This window comes from Thunnus maccoyii, chromosome 17 (genome assembly GCF_910596095.1).
Source record: "Thunnus maccoyii chromosome 17, fThuMac1.1, whole genome shotgun sequence".
Lineage (NCBI taxonomy): Eukaryota > Metazoa > Chordata > Actinopteri > Scombriformes > Scombridae > Thunnus > Thunnus maccoyii.
This window is the reverse complement of record NC_056549.1, coordinates 6,340,021-6,363,230: the sequence shown is the minus strand read 5'-3', so window position 1 is coordinate 6,363,230 and position 23,210 is coordinate 6,340,021. Positions and strand designations below refer to the sequence as shown.

At 38.9% G+C, this 23,210-nt stretch overlaps 1 protein-coding gene across 2 annotated transcripts in view; it reads left to right on the top strand.

Moving 5' to 3' along the window:
* The window catches only part of vta1 (vesicle (multivesicular body) trafficking 1), a 77,711-nt gene that overhangs the window by 42,083 nt on the left and 12,418 nt on the right, over positions 1 to 23,210 (top strand). Inside the window, exons 5-7 of one of the 2 annotated variants that reach the window (XM_042389613.1) lie at positions 3,456 to 3,570; positions 15,120 to 15,368; positions 18,029 to 18,103. In XM_042389613.1, the coding sequence (XP_042245547.1) occupies positions 3,456 to 3,570; positions 15,120 to 15,368; positions 18,029 to 18,103 (439 nt within the window). Of the gene's footprint in view, positions 1 to 3,455; positions 3,571 to 15,119; positions 15,369 to 18,025; positions 18,104 to 23,210 lie in introns of both variants that reach the window. The other variant, XM_042389612.1, reaches the window with a different exon arrangement.

The following is a 23,210-nucleotide window of genomic DNA, read 5'->3' as shown; positions in this document are numbered from 1 at the left end:
AGACACACATAGTAAAACTAAATTACGGACATGACATCAAACATGCAGAAATGAAATATATGATGGTGTAAGCTACCATGCAAGGCACTGGTCTAACCACTAGGAGAAACTGGGGTTGAATGGGATTCTGGTTGGTTTTACTCCTCGACCATAACAACCAGACAGAGACCCTTTATAGAAAGTGGTCTCCGTCCACCCATGAATGAGTTCTGGAGTGGTTTGTTTAGGGTGAGAACCTGATCTGACCTCCATCTGACTGACTACAAGGTTCCAAACTGGTGTGCTTTGCATGCTGGGATGCTAATGAGTGAAATCAGCACTTGCTAGCAGCTATCCCATGGATGTAAGAGAGCTGATAAGACGCAGCTGTCAGTTTCCCCCAGTGGCGATTTGCCATATTGCAGCGACAGAATCCTTTGGGGCCCAAAGAGCATTTTCCCCATAGACCGCCATTATAAAAGAGACATCTCGAAATGAAACCAAGGTCAATCATTACTCTTTGTATTATGAATTTTGAATCCCTGGAGGTTTTATATTTGTAAAACTTTCCCAGAGCCTAGAAAAGCCATTTCTCAGTGTGTGACGTCATACGAATGTTAAGTCTGTGGGCCAAGCGGGAATGTGCAGGCGGGGCAAACGGGTGCCATCTTTGAGTCTTTTCTCGTATTCACTCGTCATTCATAGCTAGGTAAGTCCTCTGTTGATCCCTTACTCTGGAAGTTAGCAAGCATTAAATAATCATGATCAAAAAATACAGTCAAAGTAAATATGAACAGCTGGTAAAATAAACAAAGTGACGATACACATTGATTGCCGTGGATATAAAGGAACTTTATTTTTTACAGTTGCATCATAGTAACAATTTAGATATGATGAAAAAGGCTTCGAGAGCCTGAAAATTGTTGGTTCATGTATCTTGAAAGTGCTTGAAAAGTGCCAGAATTTTACTCGTTAAAAGCTGTACGAACCCTGATATTAATACTGGTATCGGCCTCGAAAATTCAGTATTGGTAGGGCTATAGCATAAAACATCAAGGGCATTTTTTTACATTTTTTTCCAAATTTGAATGGCAAAATATTTATAGTGAATCTATATTCACTCTCCACTCTTTACAGTTTAGAAAAAATATATCAATATTATATTATTATATAATCTACCATTTATTTTCTCAATTATTCGATTATTCTTGTGGTCTGTGAAATGTTGGTAAATTGAGAAAAATGTCTCCATCACAAGTTTCTAGAGTCCGTGGTCACTTTCCAAAGTGTGTTGTTTTGTCTGACCAACAGTACAAATCTTAAAGATAATCAGTTTTATCACAGAATAGTATGAAAACTAGGAAAGATTCACATTTGAGAAACTGGACTGTGGGTTTTTTCTATACCCTATTACATTATGAGGCTCTCCCTGTCCTCCCTTTCCTGGCAGAAATCATGTCCTCTTTTTTTTTTCATTAAATAGCTTTACAGCGAGTCACTTTTCTTGTGAAATTTTGTTATTGTGACATTAAACCTCTTGTCCTTCCAAGGCACGGAGTAATATCACAGCCAAGTCATTCACTGATTAGAGATGACGAGCCACTAGCCACTTGTTTTTACAATGAGACTGAGCCCATACAAACATAGCCTTGCCTCAGAACACACCTCAGCACTCCAGTGTGTCATTGTTCTATGTTGCTGCTGAAAACATGGCACTTATCTGGCACAACCAGGAATTTCTCTATTCATTCTTATCAGCCTCATGTCAGCATACATCTGGTTCCCCCACCTCGCTTTGCCTTTTCAGCTCTTTTCAGCTTTAAAACATCCTGCCTCTTCAACCCACTCAGAGTTACCCTTTACCACCATTACCCCAATTAACCCCCTACTACCTCTACCCCTACCACTTCTTCCCTTACCCTGTCACCAGTGGTGGAAGAAGTACTCAGATCCTTTACTTAAGTACCAATACAGCAGTGTAAAAGTACTCCATTACAAGTAAAAGTCCTGCATGAAAAATCCTACTTAAGAAAAAGTTCTTCCAAGGTTTCCAACCTAGGGGTCGGCCCCCTAAGAAGGGTCACCAGATAAATCTGAGGAATCGTGAGAAAAAACAAGGTTCTGATACACAAATCTGTATTCAGTTTTTGGATTTTTTCTCAAATCTTTAGCTTTTTCCTGTCCCTACGGTTTTTAAGCCTGATTAATTTTGACTAATGTAGGTATAGGTTAAACCGTTTGTGCATACCTATAGTTTTATGCTGCATATTGTAGTACTGACTCATGTATTAATTATTGAATTGGTAGGATACTTTGTACTGAATACGTATTGTACTGCTGCCTTCCCTCTGCTGCCCCCCCTCTACACACCTACATCCAAAGGACCGCAATGGAAATAAGCTCTTGTGTTGTATGTTATATGTGTTGTGTTTTATCCTTTTGACAAATACTGATGCCTCCTGGTTGAGGCTCTGCATATATTATTTATTTATACATGTCATGTTGTTTCAATTTCAATCAATCAATCCATAACATTTGCTTCCAATTCTTATAACCTCAACAAACAACTTGGAGCTGCAACGATTAGTTGATTAATCGATTAGTCAATGGATAGAAAATTAATTGGCAACTACTTTCATAATCGATTGTGTGTTTTAGTCTTACTCCATGCAAAAACTCACTGGTTCCTGCTTCTCAAATTGGTAGATTTGTTGCTTTTCTTTGTCATGTACGACAGTAAACTGCTTTTTTTTTTTGCTTCTGGACTGTTGGTTGGAAAAAATAATCGGCTATAAATCCATAATGATATTCACTCTTCATGTACTCAACAAATAATAGGTTTTTCAAAACCTAACCCTAAAAAGGATTCTTCTATTTAACCCGTCCCAAATGATTTCTTCTTAAACCTACCTTCTGATATCATGCTCTATGTTGACGTCCCCTAACCTCTTTTTCAGTTACCCCCCTTCTAACACCCAATCCAACACTCCTATATATCCTATTTTTAATGTCCCCATCAACTGACTGGGTAATAACCATCAACTAACACCTATTTTTTGCCTCCTCTTTATTGATGCCTACTCTGTGTCACCCTTACAACTTACAACAACTACTCTTCATCAAATACCCCTTAACCTTATCCACTACAACACCTGCCCCCTGTCCATATGTAGATTATGGATTTCCGAAACAAGTTCACCTACTTCCAAGGAGAAGGGAAATAGTCTGACGAGGTCAAAACTCAAGCAGCACTTGTAGGTTAAAACAACTTCATTGTTAGACCATGTTTTGGCTTGTGGCCTTTGTCAAGTCCACTATGTACCCATTTCCCACCCACTGACCTTTTTACATACTTTTGTTTATCACCCCATCTCTCTACAAACCGCCGTCCAGTTCGATTAATAGTAACCTTTATGTCTCTTTCCCCTTCCCTGTTCTTTATTCCACCTTCCACTGTACCTCCACACCTCTACCAGAACATCCAGCACAGGAAGTATGCCCGCTGGAAGGCCACCTACATTCACAACTGTCTGAAAAACGGGGAGACGCCACAGGCCGGGCCCATCGGCATGGACGAGGATGAGAGAGCAGGTGGGACGCACTGATATGGCACACGCACGCACATCGATGTTAAACCCACCGCTTTCTCTCCTGAGCTTGCTCTTTAGAGAACATGAGGCTAACTTCCTTTGTTGACATGGTTTTGTCTGTCTCTATGTGTGTGTGTGTGTGTGTGTGTGTGTGTGATTCTCAGCTTTGTATTGTATGCCTTATCAGTTCTGAGGCTGTTGCAGGAAAGCCCTGCAGTACAAACCGGAGACGCTGGGAGATTAGGAGTGTGTGGAGAGTAGATTAGTCATGTAATTTGCTCTGACGTCCAAAGTAAGTTTGTGCTTATGTGTGAGAGAGAGAAAGAGTGAAAATATTCAAATCTGACTTAGAAATCGGCCTTTTTATGTGTGTCTAAGACCTCCATGTGTATTAATGTGTGTGAGATTGGGCTGATATTTATTTTATTCTTCTCCGTTCCCCTCATATCCAGCACGAATCAACTCTGACTCCCTGACCTTTGTTACATTGAAAAGCTCTGGCCTCGGATGCCAGGCTAACGCCATAAAACATAACCTTTCGGAGGAAGAAAGCATGGGAAAACACCACTTGATCCCAAGGAGATTGACTGAATTAATTAGACAACAGAACGGCCATTGCAGCCTTTTAAAAGTTCAACGCGCTCTGGGAAGCATGTGGTGGGAAAAAAATAGGGCCGACACAGGGGCCGTGTCCTCCTAAAATTCAGCATTTCAGGAGCCGACGGGAGATTTGCAATAGATTAGGACCTCCAAAAGATGGTTTTCTGCTCGAGTGGCTGCCTCAGTGGCCTAATTTACCGACCATCCTTAAAGCATACCAGCATTTATCTTTTGGCAGGTGGTAATTCAGTTTGATGAGTTAAAACCTGAAGTCCATTGAAATCACTACCCTTACCATAACCCTAACCATAACCCTAACCATAACCCTAACCATAACCCTAAACTTACACCTGCTGTCTCTGATAGCTACACAGGCAAGTCTGACCTTTCCATCTTCTTACAGTGATACTATGATTCATAGCATAAAACCCACTGCCAAGGGCTTTATATTATCAATGTAAAAAAATTTTTAGGTGTTTTTATGGTTTAACCATACAAAACCAGATATGTGGAAAGAGTGAGCATTCCTACGTAATTTGTGCGTATTATATATTTTAATTACATTCCCATGCTTGCTTTTTCAAGCTCTAACTTCCTGTGCAGAGTCAGGCTGGTTTTCAAACACCAATAGTTGTCTGAGTATCGACCGAAATGCTTTTGTAGCATCGAGTATCGAAAAACTGTAAAGTATAAAAGTGCTATCGACTGTTTGGTCAGATACATAGTGTTACTTAGAGATTCAGGTTATTAAAATATGAATAAGTCTTGCTCTGGAACTCATTGTCAGTATAGCATGAGAGACTTGGGTATTTTGTCGTAAACATTTCTGCCAATGTGGTTTAGATTGTTACAGGTTTGTGTGGGTGATGAGGTTGGGTTGCTTCATTTTTTCTTTGGATATCAAAAACATTTGGGTCTTATGAACTTGTCATTGAAGACTTGATGGTTTGCAAGAACTCTGGCAGAGTTTTTCACTTGACATCAGAGAGTATTGAGACAAGTATCATTTAGGTATTTTCTTGATTAAGCAATTTGACTATGAAATGGTGAAAAATGCCCATTGTAATTTCTCAAAGCCCAAGGTCACATGCTCAAATGTCATGTTTTGTCTGACCAACAGTCCAAAATACAAAGATTCAGTTTATTATCATGTATGACACAAAAAAGTTTAACATTGTCACATCTGAGAGGCTTTAACACAAGTATTTGGTATTTTTCCTGGAAAATGGCTAAAATGATTATTATCAAAATAGTTGCCAATTAATTTTCTGTTGACCTACCAGTTGTTGCAACTCTAAACAATTCTCAGCCCTAGTACAAAGACAAAAAAAATCTGAAGAAAAAACAGACTTCTTGGATGCTGTCCAGTGTTTGAATGCCATTGTTTTGGTTGGAAGCTGGAGAAAGTTGTCTCTTCTTATGCTTTTTAGAGTTTGTCTTCGGATTCGAGTGTTCGTTGACATCTGTTTTGATAACTTAAAAAAAATATTAGGAATACTCCCTGATTTAGAATTACGCCGAATCCCCCAGGAGAAGACGTTATCCTTGATCGATTTCCTTCATTACATCACTTCTAATCTCTAATGAGGAGTCAGAGAATTTCAACTTTAGACACGAGTGGAATGTGGATTGTGCAAAAGAGACTGCACCTTAGTATCATGACTCTGAAAGATAAAGCGAACCTGCTGGAGCATTACAGTTCGTCAGTCATCGGCACACCAGTAAATCAAGGGATTATTGTCGTAATTCCATCACTCGAGCGTCTTCAGCTACAAGTAGAAATGATGCTGGGCCTCATGGGACCGCACAGCATCTGGACTCTTTCAGATTGCACCGTGAGCGCTAGAAATTGCGTCAAGGGCCGATCGGGAAGACACACGACCAAACAAGAATGTACTCCGACATGAACACCTACAGTATGTTTCTGTTCCCCGTAGAGGAAACTCTACACGTATTTTTCATGTCAGTGAACTGATGTTGATAAATTCCTCGCTGAAATAAAGGACATCTGCTGGACCACGCCCACTCACTCCGCTCCATACATGTGTGTTTGTTTGACCCAAACGTTGCCTGCTAACCCATGACATCACCTCGAGGAGCCCTCAGCTGCACATGCATGTTCATTAAACACATTTTCTCTCCCCCTTAACTCCGTCCTTTTATTCTTTCCCTCTCATGTCTCTCACATACTCTCACACCATGTGTTCGCTTGCACACGCTCCCTTCTCCCAGTGTGCATTGGGGTCTCTGTGTCAGTGATGAAATCATGATAGCACCGCCAGCGCTCAGCTGATGTCATCCACCCAGCACGTGTGTGTTTGTCTGCAGCAGGATTTTATCAGCGTTTCAACCCCTTGTCAGTTAAACACCAAAGGCTCAGAGAGAGTGTGTGTGTTTGTTTTTTCTGTCTTAAATTAAAATCCCAGATGTTTTCTCTTTTGATTTGTCATGTGTGATAGAGAGAGAGCACATCTGTACATCCATCAGAGAGCATTCCTCTCTGACATGATTACTTCACACTGTTTGTTGTTGTTGTTAATCCTGTAGACACAACAGTATTCAGGTAGGTCCAGGTCATTTTTATGGACCAACGGTGAATTTTCCCTGCTGCAAAAAGTCTCCAGGACACTTCAAGGTCAATTTCTCAACTGGCACATGTTAAAAAATGTTATATTTACTAACTGACGAACTCACTAACTCACTAACTAATTCATTAACTGACTAGCTCACTTACTGACGAACTGATTCACTGACTGTCTGACTAACTTACTGACCAACTCCCTGACTGACTGACTGATTCACTAACTAAAATCAGTGGCGTAACCAGACTTCCTTGTTTGTTTAGATTTTATTTGACAAGCAGACGTTTTAGATCAACGAACCGTTCGTTATTACTCCAAAAACCCACATGCTGATTGAACAAAGTGTAAAAACACATTCTTATTGAATAATTAGGTCAACCTGCCACTCTCTGTTTCTACTTTCCATAAGTACATCATCACATTTTTAACTTTTTGTCAGCAGCACACTGTTCTGTTGGACCGGCCTCCGTCAGCTGGTTGCTGCTTTTTCGCAGCAGGCACTGGACACTGCAGTGATACCAGTTGAAGTAGGTTAATTAACCTCTGGAGAGCAGTATGACACACACAGTTTCACACTCACCACCACACAAATATACCAGTGGTAGTTACAGAAAGACCATTGTCTCACAGAAGCTCTGGCTTGACTTTCCATCGACTGGGAGGGGGACGTGTTTAGCAAGAGGAAAGGAATGGATGTAGGGAGGGAAGGGTGGAGGGTGGAGAGCAGTGGTGTTGGGGAGGGAGGAAGGGAGGGGGGGGCAGAGAGAGAAAACAGCTTCCACTGGTGAGTTGTAAAAATGTAAAGGATGTGTTTTGTGACCCAGAAGTCAGGAAAACGTATTAAAAGGCATCTTAAATCTTGCAAACGTTGCAGTCAGATGTATTGAGAGCATGAAAACGCAAGAGAGACAAATGAGTTTGAATGCAATCAAGCCTTTTAGCTAAAGAGTGCTTCATAAACATCATTTAATTTAGTTACTGTGAAGCTTGTTGATTAAATTCTGGCTGACCAGTGAATAAAAAACTAACTGGCTGACTGACAAACCAAACTAAATGGGCCTCATTCAAGAACAGAACCTTTATTAGCAAATACAAGAGATTTAATAGACTTTGTGGCATTCGCCAATTATGTCATACTTAGAATTTTCTTTGAGGTATGAAGACCAGTCGAATGAACTGCACAGGGCCAAAACCACTAATTTGACATAAAAACATAATGCTTTAATCTGGATTAATTTTGAACTTAAATATGAGAGTACGAACAGTCTGTACAGGTGGTTTAAGATCATTTATGGCTTTCAACAAACTTACTTCTCAGACTTTTTTCTCTCTTTAGGTATGAACTAAATACACAAGTGATCCAGACCTGATGTACAAGTAATGAACAGACAGTCTGACTTTCTCCGCAGGGGAAAAACACTAATCTGAATGAATTTGGAGTTTAAATACCATACAGAGACCTTTTTAATTTGGCAACTTATTTGGTGAATGAATGTTAGTTCAGGAAGAAGTGGACGATTAGTAAGGATGCTTTTGTTGGTGTTTTGGATTTGGTGTCATTCATTCCACCATATCCATAAAAATACATGCCGTTCCTCACAGGACCAGGTAATATACAAATAAATAAAATGTAGGACATAAAAACATAAGACTTCTAAAGTGTGTAGTGCGTAAAGAAATGTGCAGTAAAAGTTAGTTACATAAATTCCAAGATATTCTTTCTACATTGGCAACGTTTTCCAACTAACATCATTTGTTTTTGACCCTCCAAATAGCAGCTGATTAGCTCCTGACTGACAAACTGAAAGAACAGAACTAACCAGAGCTCAGAAGTCATTGTTTAAAGTGCCCTTTGGCAAGACGCGCGGCCACTAACTGTTCCCGAGAAGCTGCTCAATGTCCAGCAGTTCAACAGTCGTACTGTGAATCATCCTTCCTGCTGCTGCTGTAAACAAAGAAGACAGGAAGTTGACTTTTTTTCACCAGCTACTTTGGGTGTTATATCAACTAAATGAGATTTTAAGAGTGGTATAAAACCTCTAAATGATGGTTTTTACCTCTACAGTGGTTACTACACCAACATACCAGAATCTACAGCTTTCATGAGTTGGCTGCTGGTAGTTTCCATTTCTGGTTTTGTGCTTTTTTTTTGGTACAAATCTGCGCTCTAACCTGCTATAAACGAGGTGGTTGGGACGTTCAGATGGTAGGTTGTTATTATTCTGTTGGTGTGTGTTTGCACTTAACACATATTCTGTCATTAGCGTGACTGAAAGTTGCAAAAAGGGATGTTTCTCAGTCATACTTGAACAGGTAAGTGATGATAGCACATTTATCGTGACGATGCACACACATATGGACGCGTCATCTGTTAACCAGCCATCTTTAATAAGTCTGATATTAATTATCTTTTAATGAGCGTTTACTTCCATCCATTTCCAGCTCTGTTACTGTTCCAGCTCGCGTTGGCAGAGAGCAGATAGAGATTATCCGTCCATTCTCTCCCAAACCTTTAGGCCATATTTCATTCATTCGTGGCACATGCTTCCCTTTATCTTAATAGCAGTGTGGGAAAATTTGCCTTTCAAGATCCTCTGCTATTCACAACAAGATTATTATCTCTAAAGAAGTGGTGAAAATAAGAATAAAAAACATTTTTTTCACCTTAACTAATACGATCTTATACGACTTTACAATTTGAGACACTATTTTCCATGCAAAAAGTAAAAATGCATCCTAAGGTATTAGATATTTTGTCCCAAGTGAAAATAAAAATGTATTTGGACTAAGGAATTACAATTTTCCCACTTAAAATCAGTTGAGGCTGCATTAAAAATACTTTTAAAATACTTTAAAAGAATTTGTAGTTTATACAAAATATTAGTTAATCACTTTAATCTGTATAACTAACGGGAAATAAAACACTACCAAAATGACTCAAATTAGAACTGAAACTGAAATGAAAGTTGGTTTTTGCAGTAAATGAATTTAAAACATACATTTAAAACTACCAAATCCACTCTGAACACTGAAATTAAAACAAGATTAAAAGTAGACCCATTTCACACAGTGTTTTCCATCATTTCCATCAGTAATAATAACATTACACCCATCAGTCAGAGCAGTCGAACGATCACACAGGTTGGAAACAAAGCTACAGTTTATCCACAAGAGCTATACCACTTCATTCGGAGGTCAAACTGAACGTGAGCACACCTGTCACACATGTCAATAATAATCCTTCAATGCACAAGAAAACTGTGTACAACAACAGTAAGTACAGTAAGTTAAAGCTGAAACAGGAAGTTGATCTTTGAGGGCAGTTTCGGTAATCATTTTCACATTTGCCTTAGTTTTACTGTAAAATCTATTGGGAAAAAAAAACAACCCAACCCTCAAAGCTCACCATGTACTCGTTCCAGTGATTCAACACCATTGATAAATGATCTGTGATTATTATTTTATTGTTTCTGCAGTTTCCTAAACTCACAGCATTCAACTCTTTAGTCTGACTCCAGAGGAATGAACTCTCGCACAAAATATTTAATACTCAAATGGTGTTATTGTTTGTTCCCACTCTTGTCTCATACAAACAGTTGCATGACCACATACTCATAATGCAAAACGACAATAATGCATCTTTCCTGACACTCAACACTTTAAATAACAAGCTAGGCCTGCTTGTTTTATAAAAAATTAATTATAGAAACATAAATTTCCAAATGCACACATTTCTAGTGTGCAGATGTGCTCATATTGCTTACTGACAACATTTTAACAGTAAAGGAATGTAGTAATATTGTGCGTCCATATGTGAGTATGAAGAAATGAACCCTGAAAAAAAAAAGTGTGAACGCTCACTTAACTTTCTCTGGATCAACACAGTTTAACAACTTAATGAAAGAAAATGTTCCAGCAAAACGTTTGTGAAGTGTCAGATCGCCTCTTAATGCGCGTCTCGCCTTCCTGCCTATAATGCAGTAATGACAGAGGTTTGGGTTTAACATGGTGTCAAATACAGCCTGTGTCTGCAAATCCAGCCTAACGTTTTTAATCTGTCAAAATATCTTCTGGCTGTCCAGAAATGTTTTCTTTGTGTTAGGTGTGGTTTGCTGAGAGAGGCAAAGTCTCCAGTGTGAGGCTCATGTTGGGAAGATGAAAACACAGCAGGCTGTTTCTTTCGTTCTTTTGCTTTTTTTTTTTTTTTCTCTTCGCAAGCATCTGTTGATTTTGGTCTTTTTGTTGTGTGTTTTCTGTGAAGCAAATCTTTGTTTTGAACCGTTTTTCTGTGTCTTAGCATTACTATCTCTACTAATCTCTTTAACAGGTTTTTTACCTTTCATGTTTATTAGGACATGTGGAAGTCTGAATCAGAAATCTTTCATTGATTGTACCAGTTAATTTGTCATCTTAAACCATATGTCTGGTGATTTTTCTATGTTTTTCTTATTGTCAATAAATCCCATGTTTGGATCCAAAGTATTGTTCGTGTATCCAAAGCCTGATATATCTCATTCCTCTGTGCCGTAGACCTCTGTTGTTTTCCAAAAACTATTAAAAACATATCAGTGAGCCACACCGTTGCACCGGGTCACATGTTCCTTCATCATGAAGAGTTTTGGTCATGTTAGTTTGTTTAGAAACGGTTCCAAAGACTCATAACGGCGCTTACTTTTTAAGTCTGTGGACTTAGAATTTCCGTGACAGGAAGTTGCCACTGTGCATGCACCAGGACGTGGCTCTCTTTCCAGTAAACAATCATTTTTCACGCTTGTCATATCAGACTGACTCAGGCATTGTGAATTTCTCAAAGGAGTTGAGTCCAAAGTCAAGACTTTCCAGTATGTAGCACAAAAAGCTAGCTGAGACTGAAAACGTGTTCGCTGTTGTTTGTCCTTGGAGCCGTTTCTCAACACACTAATGTGACTAAACTCTTCATGATGAAAGAACATGTCACCCAGTACAGCGGTGTGGCTCACAGATGTGTTTTTGATGTTTTTTTTGGACAATAACGGAGGTCTACAGCACACAAGAATAAGATATATCAGGCTTTGGATACATACACAGTACTTGTTAGTAGTTCAGTTCATCGTTGGTTTGGATCCAAACATGAGAAAAATATAGAAAATCACCAGCCGTATGCTTTAAACTTGATTCTCACCTTAAATTTAAAACTTAATCTAAAATTGGGCTATAGGTATGTAGAGACAGAGATGTAAAGGTTTGGGCTTTAGTAGATCTCAGCTTGCTTCACAAAACACCATTTTACTGCCAAACATGTAAAAATAATCTGCTGCACAAAATTTGCATTTGTGAAAATTCATTTCCTTTTCAAAAAAAACCAAAAAAACAGTACACATTGTTGTCAACCTCCTGCTGCTTTGGACCAGATTTTTAAAATGCTGTTTGCATGTGCAACTCTTTAGCCTGCTTTTTTCTCTCTCTCTCTCTCTCACCAATTCAAATAGTCACTTTATTGTTACTCATTGATGGCTGTGTAAAGACTTCTTAACTTTTATACCTTGACGAAGTATATAGCCTTCACTTTTAGGTCCAGAACACAAAAAAAGGTTCAAAAGAAACGCTGTAGCGTAACAACAAAAGCATATAAAGTCATGCAGGGCTGATTCAGTTCTCTACAGTCCTATTAGACACAGTTAAGATGCAATGAGAAAGTCATCAACATCACCCAAAACCAATTTCGGATTTAGCATCCATGAATGTGATTTACACACTTTTCTGGCACTACAGTTTAATCTCACTCTCCTGAATTCTCATCATCCCACCTAAACCCATTTTAAATGCCCTGTCACCTGATGTGCTTTTGATGAAGAAACAATTTTTAGCGTGAGATAATTGAAATCGAGCGGGGCCAAGGGCTCGAAGCCCCTCCATTAACCACCAATCTGCCGAAGGCTTCTGTAGCAGCAGGATTTCATTTCTACAGCTTAGTATCTGGTCTCTTTGTGAGCACAGACACCTTTTGTGTAGGCTAAGGTGAAGGAATTTGGATGAAAACATCAAAATTGGCGATGGATGCTTCAGGGCGATGCTATAATTGTGCGGTTTCTCTGAGAGATGTGATTTGCATAGATTGTAATATTATTTTCTTATGATGTATTGCATCACTGACGCTTGTAGTTCAGTGTATATTTGACCAACAAAACTTGGTTATATCACAACATATCGGACATAATGTCATGACAAGTTTAATTTATTGCTGTCATTTGTCAGTTTCAGAGCATATGAACTGTGTTTGATCATCTTTACATCGACTGTTTATTTAACATTGACTGTTAATGATTACCCTCATAACAAAAAAAATCTTACCCCACTTAACCATGGATGTATAAAGATGTCAAAATAAAGATGTATAAAGGATACAGCGTCAGAGGCGGGGCCCCATTCATTCCTATGAAAGTTGCTCAGTGGCTCATGAAGCAATAAAAAATCAACTTCCTGGTATGAAAGTACCAGGAATGAGGAAGACCTCCTCATTGTGCGGCCCATAGAGCATGCGCACTAGTGACTTTCGCTGGCCGAGTCGGCTACTTCCAGTTTAGGCCTCTGGCTAACTTGAATGGGGATAAAACAGTTCAATCATGCAGCTCTTCAAAGCTTTTGAAATGTGATCAGACCGAACGGATTTAATTCTGATAGTGAGACGAGTCATTTTGCGGGGGTTGTGACGTCTCTCTTTCACAATGTAAGTCTATGGGAGAAAGTCTTTTTGGGCCAGTGTGCATCACGTGACGTTGTAATTACACGGTCTGGCCGCTATGTCAAATTGGCTTCAAAACCTGGCGCTCTTCCTGTATCCAGTTCTCTGTATACATCCATGCACTTAACCCTCATGGTATTAAGCCATGCAGAAAGTTTCAATTTTATATGCCCAAGTTGTAAAATGTCTGTTTTTATAATGTAATTGTGTAATCACTCTGGTTCAAGAAAGTGAAGTTTGTTTCTGCTTCTAAAAGGATTTTAAAAAATGCTTGTAATGTAAAAACTCAGACTGATCAGACTTAATTGCCATTTTGCTTCACTTCATTCATTTAGTTTTGATATTATGTTCATGTTGGTTAGTTTATTCCACTTTTCGTGAAAGGTTTTCCATCCAGATTATATTTCTTTTTAAACGATAGATTTCAGGTGTTGATTTAAGAGTAGTTGTTTTTTTGCATTACAACAATGTAGGGGGCTGCGTTGGTGGGCGTGTGTTGCTTCAGGTATTGGCGAGACATAAAAACACTTATGGTGGAAATTATGATAATTAGAAGTGTACTATGGGAGGAAACACTGTATTATGATATTAATGTTTTGATGATTATAAACCAATGTAGAAGTTTATTCAACTGATCAGTTTTTCTATTCAAAGAACACAATGTACTCTTGACTCTGTCTATTTGACCTTGATATGTTGTAATCACATTGTTCTGTTTCTAAGTAAGATCTCTTGCACCTTGATTGTGTAAGAATATTAATGACTAGTTTGTTGGCAAAGAAGAAACAGAAAAGGTTATATGAAGTTCATGATACGCGGTGACCCCAATTCTAAGAGGTGATTGTTGAAAGAGGAGGAAGTAAATGCTAGAACTGGAAGTTGTACAACACGGGAATAACACCGTATTGATTATCTTGCAGGAAACAGGTGTGTGCAGCAGAAGTATAACTGTGTACAACACAAGCACACAATGCTTGTTATTTCCTGGATGAATCAACTATCATGTTTCTCACATTTGAGAAGCTACAACCAGCAAATCTTTGGTATTTTTGCTCAAAAATTACTAAAACGATTATTCAGTTTCTGTCAATCAACGAATCATTTCACCTCTAAAAGGAATGTGCTCTTATGTTTCGTTGTGGCACAAATTGAGTCTAGTTAAACCTTTTAGCTGGATGACCCTGCTAATGTTGAATGTGGCCTTACTACAATGTGTATAACTGGTTGGTCTCCACACTCATCACCATTTTTGTGGCCATTTTCAGTTCTGATCGGCTCGGTTGTCTCTCCAAACGGGGAAACAGCAGTCAACGAGCACAACATAAGACCTGTTTGATTCTCTATAAAACTTTAAGATGTGGCTGATGATTCAGCAGTCTGGATCCAAGTTACAGAAATGTGGATTTCTAGAAAAGATGTTCCAGGACACGCTGTCAACAGTTTTTGGTGGAACTACTTTCTACCAAAGAAATAGTCCCTCTGAGCATTACTCAGAGACATTTAATGAAGTGTTTAATGTTTTGAAGTGTCTTAAATTTGGCTGTTTGAAACTACACAAACCATTTATACTGTCAGTCAGTAACATGAAGTCCAACAGTCTCATCAAGCTCTTTGTCTTTTTTTCTTCTCTCACTGTGTCTCTGGTAGATGAATACGGAGCTGAAGGTTTCTCAGGCCAGGGTCTCTCCCACGGAGGTTCCTTCAGGGGAGGTCCTCCTTCCCAGTTCGAGGACCACGACCCGAGTTTGGGTCCAGGTCCAGCCCCAGGGATTGGCTTTACCCCGAGTCCTGAAACCGGGCCAACTGGTCCTCCCACCACCAACTACAACAACATCCACATCCCACCAGGGGCCCACGCACCAGCCAACACTCCGGCTGAGCTGCCACCTCCCTCAGGTATGATGCACAGAGATGATTCATCTCCACAACACTGTCAGATAATCAACACCCACGAGTTTTTCCATATTATTAGCCATGCTGAAAGGATGTTTCTAGGTTGATCCAGACTGAAACGTCTTGACAAATTTGGATGAACTGCCCTGAAATTTGGTACAGATACTCTGACTTTGATCATATCCTGATTTTGCATCTAGAGCTGCACTGGCACGTCCAAATGTTTCACATATTAAACGAAATATCTAAAAATTTACAACATGGACTGACAAAATTTCTACAGACTTTTCTTCTTGCACCACTAGCAGGTTGACATCGATTCAGAGTAAAATATATAAATAGAAAATAATGGATGGATTGGCACTACATGGTACACATCTTAATCCAATTTGTCCAATACTTTTATTTATGGCCAAACACCTGCAAAACCGAAGACAGTACCATCATCTATGGCTGTTTAATGCAAATTAGGAAATGCTAGCATGCTAACGCACTAAAATAAGATGGTTAGCATAGCAAATAATATTACTGCTAAACATCTGCATGTTAAAATGTTGCATGCTGACATTTGCACTCAACTGAAATGCCACATTTACATCATATGGGATGGATGGTAGAGGTGTGAAAGTTAATGACTCATAACGTCTACAAGTTGCAACGAATGCTGCAGAAATATCGCTGCACCCACAGTAAGAACTGACTGACAGTTTCTGACATGGTTGTACTCTTAGTCTTGTTTGGGGTTACATCTTGAACTCATGGATTCAGTTTTTATTCATTGATATTCTTGCAGCGTCCCAATGATGTCAAAACACTTAACTTAACACCTAATAAGAAATTCTTTTAAAAAGGAAAAGCTGAAATGAGTCTTGGACCCACTTTTAGTAACATTCAAAAGAGTAAAAGCCAGAATTTTCTTCAGTTGTCACGTCTTTCTTCCAAACGTTCCTCTTCAATAATTATCAGGCTTTCCATGTGGTTTCCAAATAGACATAATTCATTTAAAACTTGATTCAAATTATCTTTTGAGCTTTTGCAGCTTTTTTGCGAACTTTTGCAGCCTGAATTAACTCAAAGTCATCACAGAAATGGATGCTGATTGATTGAAAACAGCAGTTCCTCTCATTTAAATGAGATAAACCAGCTGAGTGGAGACTCTGTAGTTCAGATGTTACCTATTGGCCTAATTGGATCAACTTCAGCAGTTCCTCAGCGAATGAAGCCAAGCAGCTACACATCCAGCTCTGAAGCATTTACTGGACTTACTGGAAAAAGGAAGGATCTGTGAAAACTATTGGAAAAAATTATACCACTATCGAACCTGGTGATGCGCCATAACGGTATGAGTATTACTGGAAAGGTGTGTACAGCATCACATTATTCTCTGATGATTGATTGTCTAAACTGAGGCGTTGGATCATCTTTTACTCAGCAGTCTTATCATCGGGAATTGTAATCCGTCTTTCTCACTAATTTCCCTTGATAACACTGAGTGGTTGACAGCCTTACAATAATCTGGCACTGCATTTGGTAACACACCTCCCGGAGAAACTCCCTCACATACTCAAGTGCTGTGTGTGTGTGTGTGTTTGGGCTGTTGTACTCATATGAAGCGTATAATGTTGAGGAAAAAGTGAGCAGTTTAGGATCTTATCTTACAGTATGTGGCCAGATTCTACCTCCATGAGGAGTTTAAGTTCTGCAAGAGTTGCAGTTATTGGGAGGTTGACATAAAAAAAGATATTGAGTGAGTGTCTGTACACATTCACACAAGAAGACCTAATTTTACCCCTGTGGCAAATCAGTGCGTACAAGACAAAGGGTTATGTAACAGTTTCTGAAGGCACATGGGTGAGAGGACGTTTTGTTTTTGTTTCCCATCTCGAGCGACGGACCCAACAATCACTCAAAGAGTGCTGGTACGCTTAGAAAAGAAGACATTTACACTTGATTATAGATTACACAAGCTGAGCTGCACAAAGAGTTGGCAGAGAGAGAAACACAAACACATTCTGGCTGGCATTTAGTCACGGCCGCGAGGAAGAAGTGATTCGACGAAATGAGCGACAGAGGTTGACCTTGGTGCTCGTCCAATCACTGAAAGCGCCGCTGACGGACGAGGTGCGAGTTCACTCCCTGTGAACGCTGCTGATAGTAAACGGACTGTTATTAATCACACGAGAGCTACATGATATCTGTTGGCTTCAGCGTGTGGGAAAGACACCGAAACAGAGACAGTGTGGTTGATCCCACTTTTAATGTTGTAATTTCTGCTCTTCATTCACTCAATTTAAAAATGTGGTTATTTGGGGTTTTATTATAAGAAATAAAGGTATTTATTGGAATTCGATTCAAGTAGTAAATCATGTGTGAGAATGTCAAAAAGTCTGGATGAAAACATGCAATTAAAAGTCATTTAAGTAAGTAAATAAGTAATAATGTGAATGCCAGACTCTTCTAGTCTAAGTGATGCTGAATCAAATTTACACTGTAAAAAAGTTTGTCACCTATTTTGAAATTTTACTTTTATTTTTTTTGTGCACTATTTTGAGTTCCTGTGGCCGAGCTAATGGGCATACAGTATTTAGACTCACTACATGAGTTTTTAGAATTTATTATTTAGAGTATTTATCATAATTTGAAGTGTTTTTGTTGACCAGCAGAAGCAGTTAAACCAGTGCCTTTGCCCCGATCAGTGCCCACTGTTGACCCCACACTGCTCAACGCCCAGCAGCAGGGTAAGAACACACACACACCAATACAGACTAAATAGAAACTGTCATGATAACTACTCTTGTTGGACGATATATTGTCCCAGAAATAATTGTGATAAATGATATTATTGTCATTTTAAGACCATTTTACGGTTAATGCCATATGAGCGGTGCTGCTCGCTTGCACATTCCCCGTTTGGGACGTGCGCAGTGAGGAATGGCGGCGACTACTTACTTAGCCAGAGTGACATAAATAGCCTGTTAACCGCTAATCTCTCTCTCAACCCAACCGGTCAAAGCAGATGGCCGCCCACCAAGAGCCGGGTTCTGCTTGAGGTTTCTACCCATTAAAGGGGAGTTTTTCCTTACCGCTGTGGCCAAGTGCTGCTCATGGGGGGAATTGTTGGGTCTCTGTAAATTAAAGAGTACAGTCTAGACCTGCTCTATGTGAGAAGTGCCGTGAGATGAGTTTTGTTGTGATTTGGTGCTATATAAATTAAAATTGATTGACTGATAATGCATAGAGTGGGAGATCTGCCTGTGGAGGCCGAGGAAGAAAGGGCCTCAACGCACCACTTTCCCCTTTTTTTAATATTAACAGCAGGAGCAAAAACTCGATTTATCAAAATCTTCTGGAAACAACCTGCTGAAACAGGAAGACAGATTATTTGCCTCAAAGAGACGACACACAATAACTTATGCTGTTTATTCTGGCATCATATTGGCTAAAATGTTTATGTATAAACACAATGGGCAGTATCGAGGTGACCAAAAGGATCCAGGTCATGTCCATATGTCGTACGATAAGACGATATATGGACATGATAATGTTGATAATAATGTTATCATACGATAAGACGGTAATTATTGTGACAGGCCTAACAACACTCACCTCTCACCCTCCAGTGTACACATAAATACTGGATTCTCCTTCACTTTCCTCCTCTTTGTCTTCCCTTTGTTTTTAATCCCTACAAAAAAACGAAAAGACAACTCAGAACACAGAAGCTGTAGAAAAGATTAACATGCTGCACCTGTTCAGTTCTGCAGTGGTTTCCAGTCTGTTAAAGACTTGATTTAAAAACACTACTGCATATTTAAAAATGTCTCAGTAGTTTAGGGCCAAAATACATTTCATACAAATCTCAGAAGCTGGTTGCAGCAGCTGTTCATAAATTAAAACAGGTTGCTCCACAAACGTAGAGATGATTTGTTACTGAATATTTACAGCAACTAACTGCTGAATGAATCAACTGACAAAGCTAACATTAGCGCGCTAATATCTGAGCTGTTTAGATTGAAGAATAAAAGAAGTAATATGGAATATGGTCGACATATCTGACCTGACACTTTACATTTCACATAAAAAACACAGTATACCTCAAATTACTAAACCAAAAACGTTACACTAAATGACCAAATAACGTCGGTTAGCTTAGCATAAAACACGCGTATTTCTCCAGGTATGTAGATAGAAATAAAACAAAGTCACACCTACGTTCACAAAGGATTCGCAGTTCACTTTATTTTATCTTTTGGACCATAAAACTGTTATTTTGGGAAGTGATGTAACAGTCACCTCCTGGTTACATAGTTGATTGCTTCTGATTGGATAACGACAAAGACGTTTCCTAGAGACTGATTTACATATTATTTACGTGTAAATTAGAAATGATATTCTTAAGTTTTAATGGTGCAACCAGATTTAGTAAATCACTAGTTTGAAACTAGTTTACTAAGAACTGTCCTTAGAAGTAAAAACTGAACCGAACCCGAACTCTGTCTGCATTTAGATTCAGATTTTTCCGTTTGTGCTTCATTAAACATTAACCTATTTTATTTTTATTTCTTTTACTCTTAAGTTTTCTTTTTATTTCTGTTTCTGTTTCACCCTGCTTTACACACTAAGCTATCAAACATGTTTTTATTAGTTAAATTACTAAATACATTATCTTCACATCATCTCTGTCTTTCTATGTGTTGCTCATCATCTGTGTTCAGTTGTATCATTAACATGAATCACTAAATGCAAAGATTTCTTTCAGTTTTTCAGTCTTCATGTTGTGTGTTTGTGCGTATATGTACAAAAACAAGCGGTGGGTCATATCATATTGCTCTCGATAACACAGCTATAAATCCTAATATTAAATCAAAATGTGTGTGATAATAATTTATCGTATAATATATACAATATAATATTGTTACATGCACACAAATTGCACAAAACACAAATTGCTAAAAGCGTAAATACAATTACAGCGAAAATCACCGCTAGGACATGTTTCACACTGACTGATATCAGTGTATCAGGTCCGTATGCATAAATGACTGATCAGTTATTTTAAAGAAAAGACACACAACTCTGCCTCTTTCTGCTCCTCTAAAACATCCTGTGAGTCCAGCAGGTATCACGCAGATACAGCAACAAATATTCACAATTTAAAATCCGTAAAACAATCAATGTTTGGTATTTTTGCTAGAAAAAATGACTAGAAACACAGATACTAAAACCTCTGCTACCCGTTCTGTGGCTGGAGGTGCTGCATAGAAGTACGTCGGCGGATTAATACGCTGTTGTTCCTTAAGAAATAGTTCCGGGATGTCACCTAGTTTTTACGTCTCTGAGATTAAACATACAATGTGTTAATTTGTGAGCTTTAGTTGTACTTAGTACACACACAAGGTTTATATCCTTCTTAACATCTCATGCTAGGAAAGAAAAAAATGTATTTCCCAAAATGTTGAACTGTTCAATAAGTGAATATTTAATTTGGTATAAGATACGTCAGGTTTGCTATAGAGCCAGATTTAGTGATTGTGTTCTTCACAGAGGAGATGAAGGCAACTGATCGACAGTAGTGAGTCTGAGGAAAAGACTGAAATGATGGTAACATGGCTTCCATTACCAAGCTGCACAGCACAGCGGGAGTCTTGATGAAAATAGCTCTTTCCTCTCTCCCTTCTTCTGAACACCAGAGGATAAAATAACCGGTGCTGAAAAAGTGACAGAGGAGGAGATGGCGGTGATTTGGTCCCCCGCACCAGCCGTCTGTCTGCTATCTAACCTATCATTACAGCCACACCACCGCCACTTCGCCGCTGTCTAGACTATCATTAGCCGCTGGTGGTTCGCCGCAGAGAGAGTGAGAACGAGAGAAAGAAAGCCAGGACTTGTGCAGAGCCGATGGTCCTTTTTCCCATAATTCACTCTTTGCTAAGTGTGCCCCCCCCCCCCCCACCCTCCCTTTGACAACCACCACAGTATATTTACATGCAAAGAACACCAGGAGAAGCCAAGTTACTCACTCAGGCTTGTTTATATTAGTTTTAGTTTCAGTTACGGCCAAATATAATATAATATTGGATGCAAGAATATATAGTAATGATTTTTCCTTTCATCCCACCACACATGCACACATGTCAAAACCCAGTTAGAGAACTGATTAAGTATCTATTTTGCTAAAAGTGTTCCTAATATTTTATCCACCCCATTAACATACATGATGGAGGCAAAATATTACTCCAGTACACCACCAACCCCACTACGACCTCAACAATAACCATAAAGTGGAATTATCACCTTTCTGACAATGTCAACAAAAACTGAAAATGTTTAAGCTTCTTAAAAGTAGAATTAATGGCAGAGCTGTTGTATTGGATTGCATTAGATTGCACAGGTGTTCCTAATAAAGTGCTGCTTACTGTATATCAGCATATGATATTAATACATGTGATTTTTCCAACAATAGGCAAAGCAAGTTTATTTGTATAGCACATTTCAACAACAAGGCAATTCAAAGTGCTTTACATAGAGCAAAAAAGGCATTAAAACAGAATATAAAAGCAACACAAGTAAAAAGACATATAAAAACAATTAAAAAGTGTCAGATTTGGAAAAGTCTTCAGCTGTGATTTAAAAGAGCTGAGAGTCGCAGCAGATCTACAGTTTTCTGGGAGTTTGTTCCAGATATGTGGAGCATAAAAACTGAACGCTGCTTCTCCATGTTTAGTTTTTACTCTGGGGACAGAAAGCAGACCTGATCCAGACGACCTGAGAGGTCTAGATGGTTCATAATGTAGCAGCAGATCAGAAATGTATTTTGTCCCTAAACCATTTAGTGCTTTATAAACCAACAGCAATATCTTAAAGTCAATTCTTTGACAGACAGGCAGTCAGTGTAAAGATCTGAGAACTGGAGTGATGTGAGCCACTTTCTTGGTCTTAGTGAGGACTCGAGCAGCAGCGTTCTGAATCAGCTGCAGCTGTCTGATTGATTTTTTAGGGAGACCTGTGAAGACAGCGTTACAGTAGTCAAGTCTACTGAAGATAAATGCATGGACAAGTTTTTCCAAATCCTGCTGAGACATAAGTCCGTTAATTCTTGATATATTCTTCAGGTGATAGTAGGCTGACTTTGTAATTGTCTTAATGTGGCTGTTGAAATTCAGGTCTGAGTCCATGACTACACCAAGATTTCTGGCTCAGTTTGTGGTTTTTAACATTATTGATTGACGCTGAGGGCTGACTCTTAAACGTTCTTCCATGGCTCCATAAACAATTACTTCAGTTTTGTATTTGTTTAACTGAAGAAAATTCTGGCACATCCAATGATTGATTTGTTCAATGCACTTACTCAGTGCTTGTATTGGACCATAGTCCCCTGGTGATATAGTTATGAAAATTTGTGTGTCATCCGCGTAACTGTTGTAGCATATTGTATTGTTTCCCATAATTTGAGCTAGTGGGAGCATGTAGATGTTGAACAGAAGAGGCCCCAGAATGGAGCCTTGGGGAACTCCACAGGTCATTATTTATCCACTCAGATGTGTAATTACCTATAGACACAAAGTAGTCCCTGTCCTTTAAGTAGGATTCAAACCAGTTTAGGGCTGTGCCAGAAAGTCCCAACCAGTTTTCCAGTCTGTCTAGTAATGTGTTGTGGTCGATTGTGTCAAATGCGGCATTGAGATCTAGTAATACTAAAACTGTAATTCTGCCACTGTTGGTGTTTAAGTGTATGTCATTGAAGACTTTAACAAGAGCAGTCTCAGTGCTGTGGTGTGGTCAGAATACAATGCAATACACATATTTTGTGGAAAAAAATGCTCTTTCTGCTCAAAATTTGCTTAT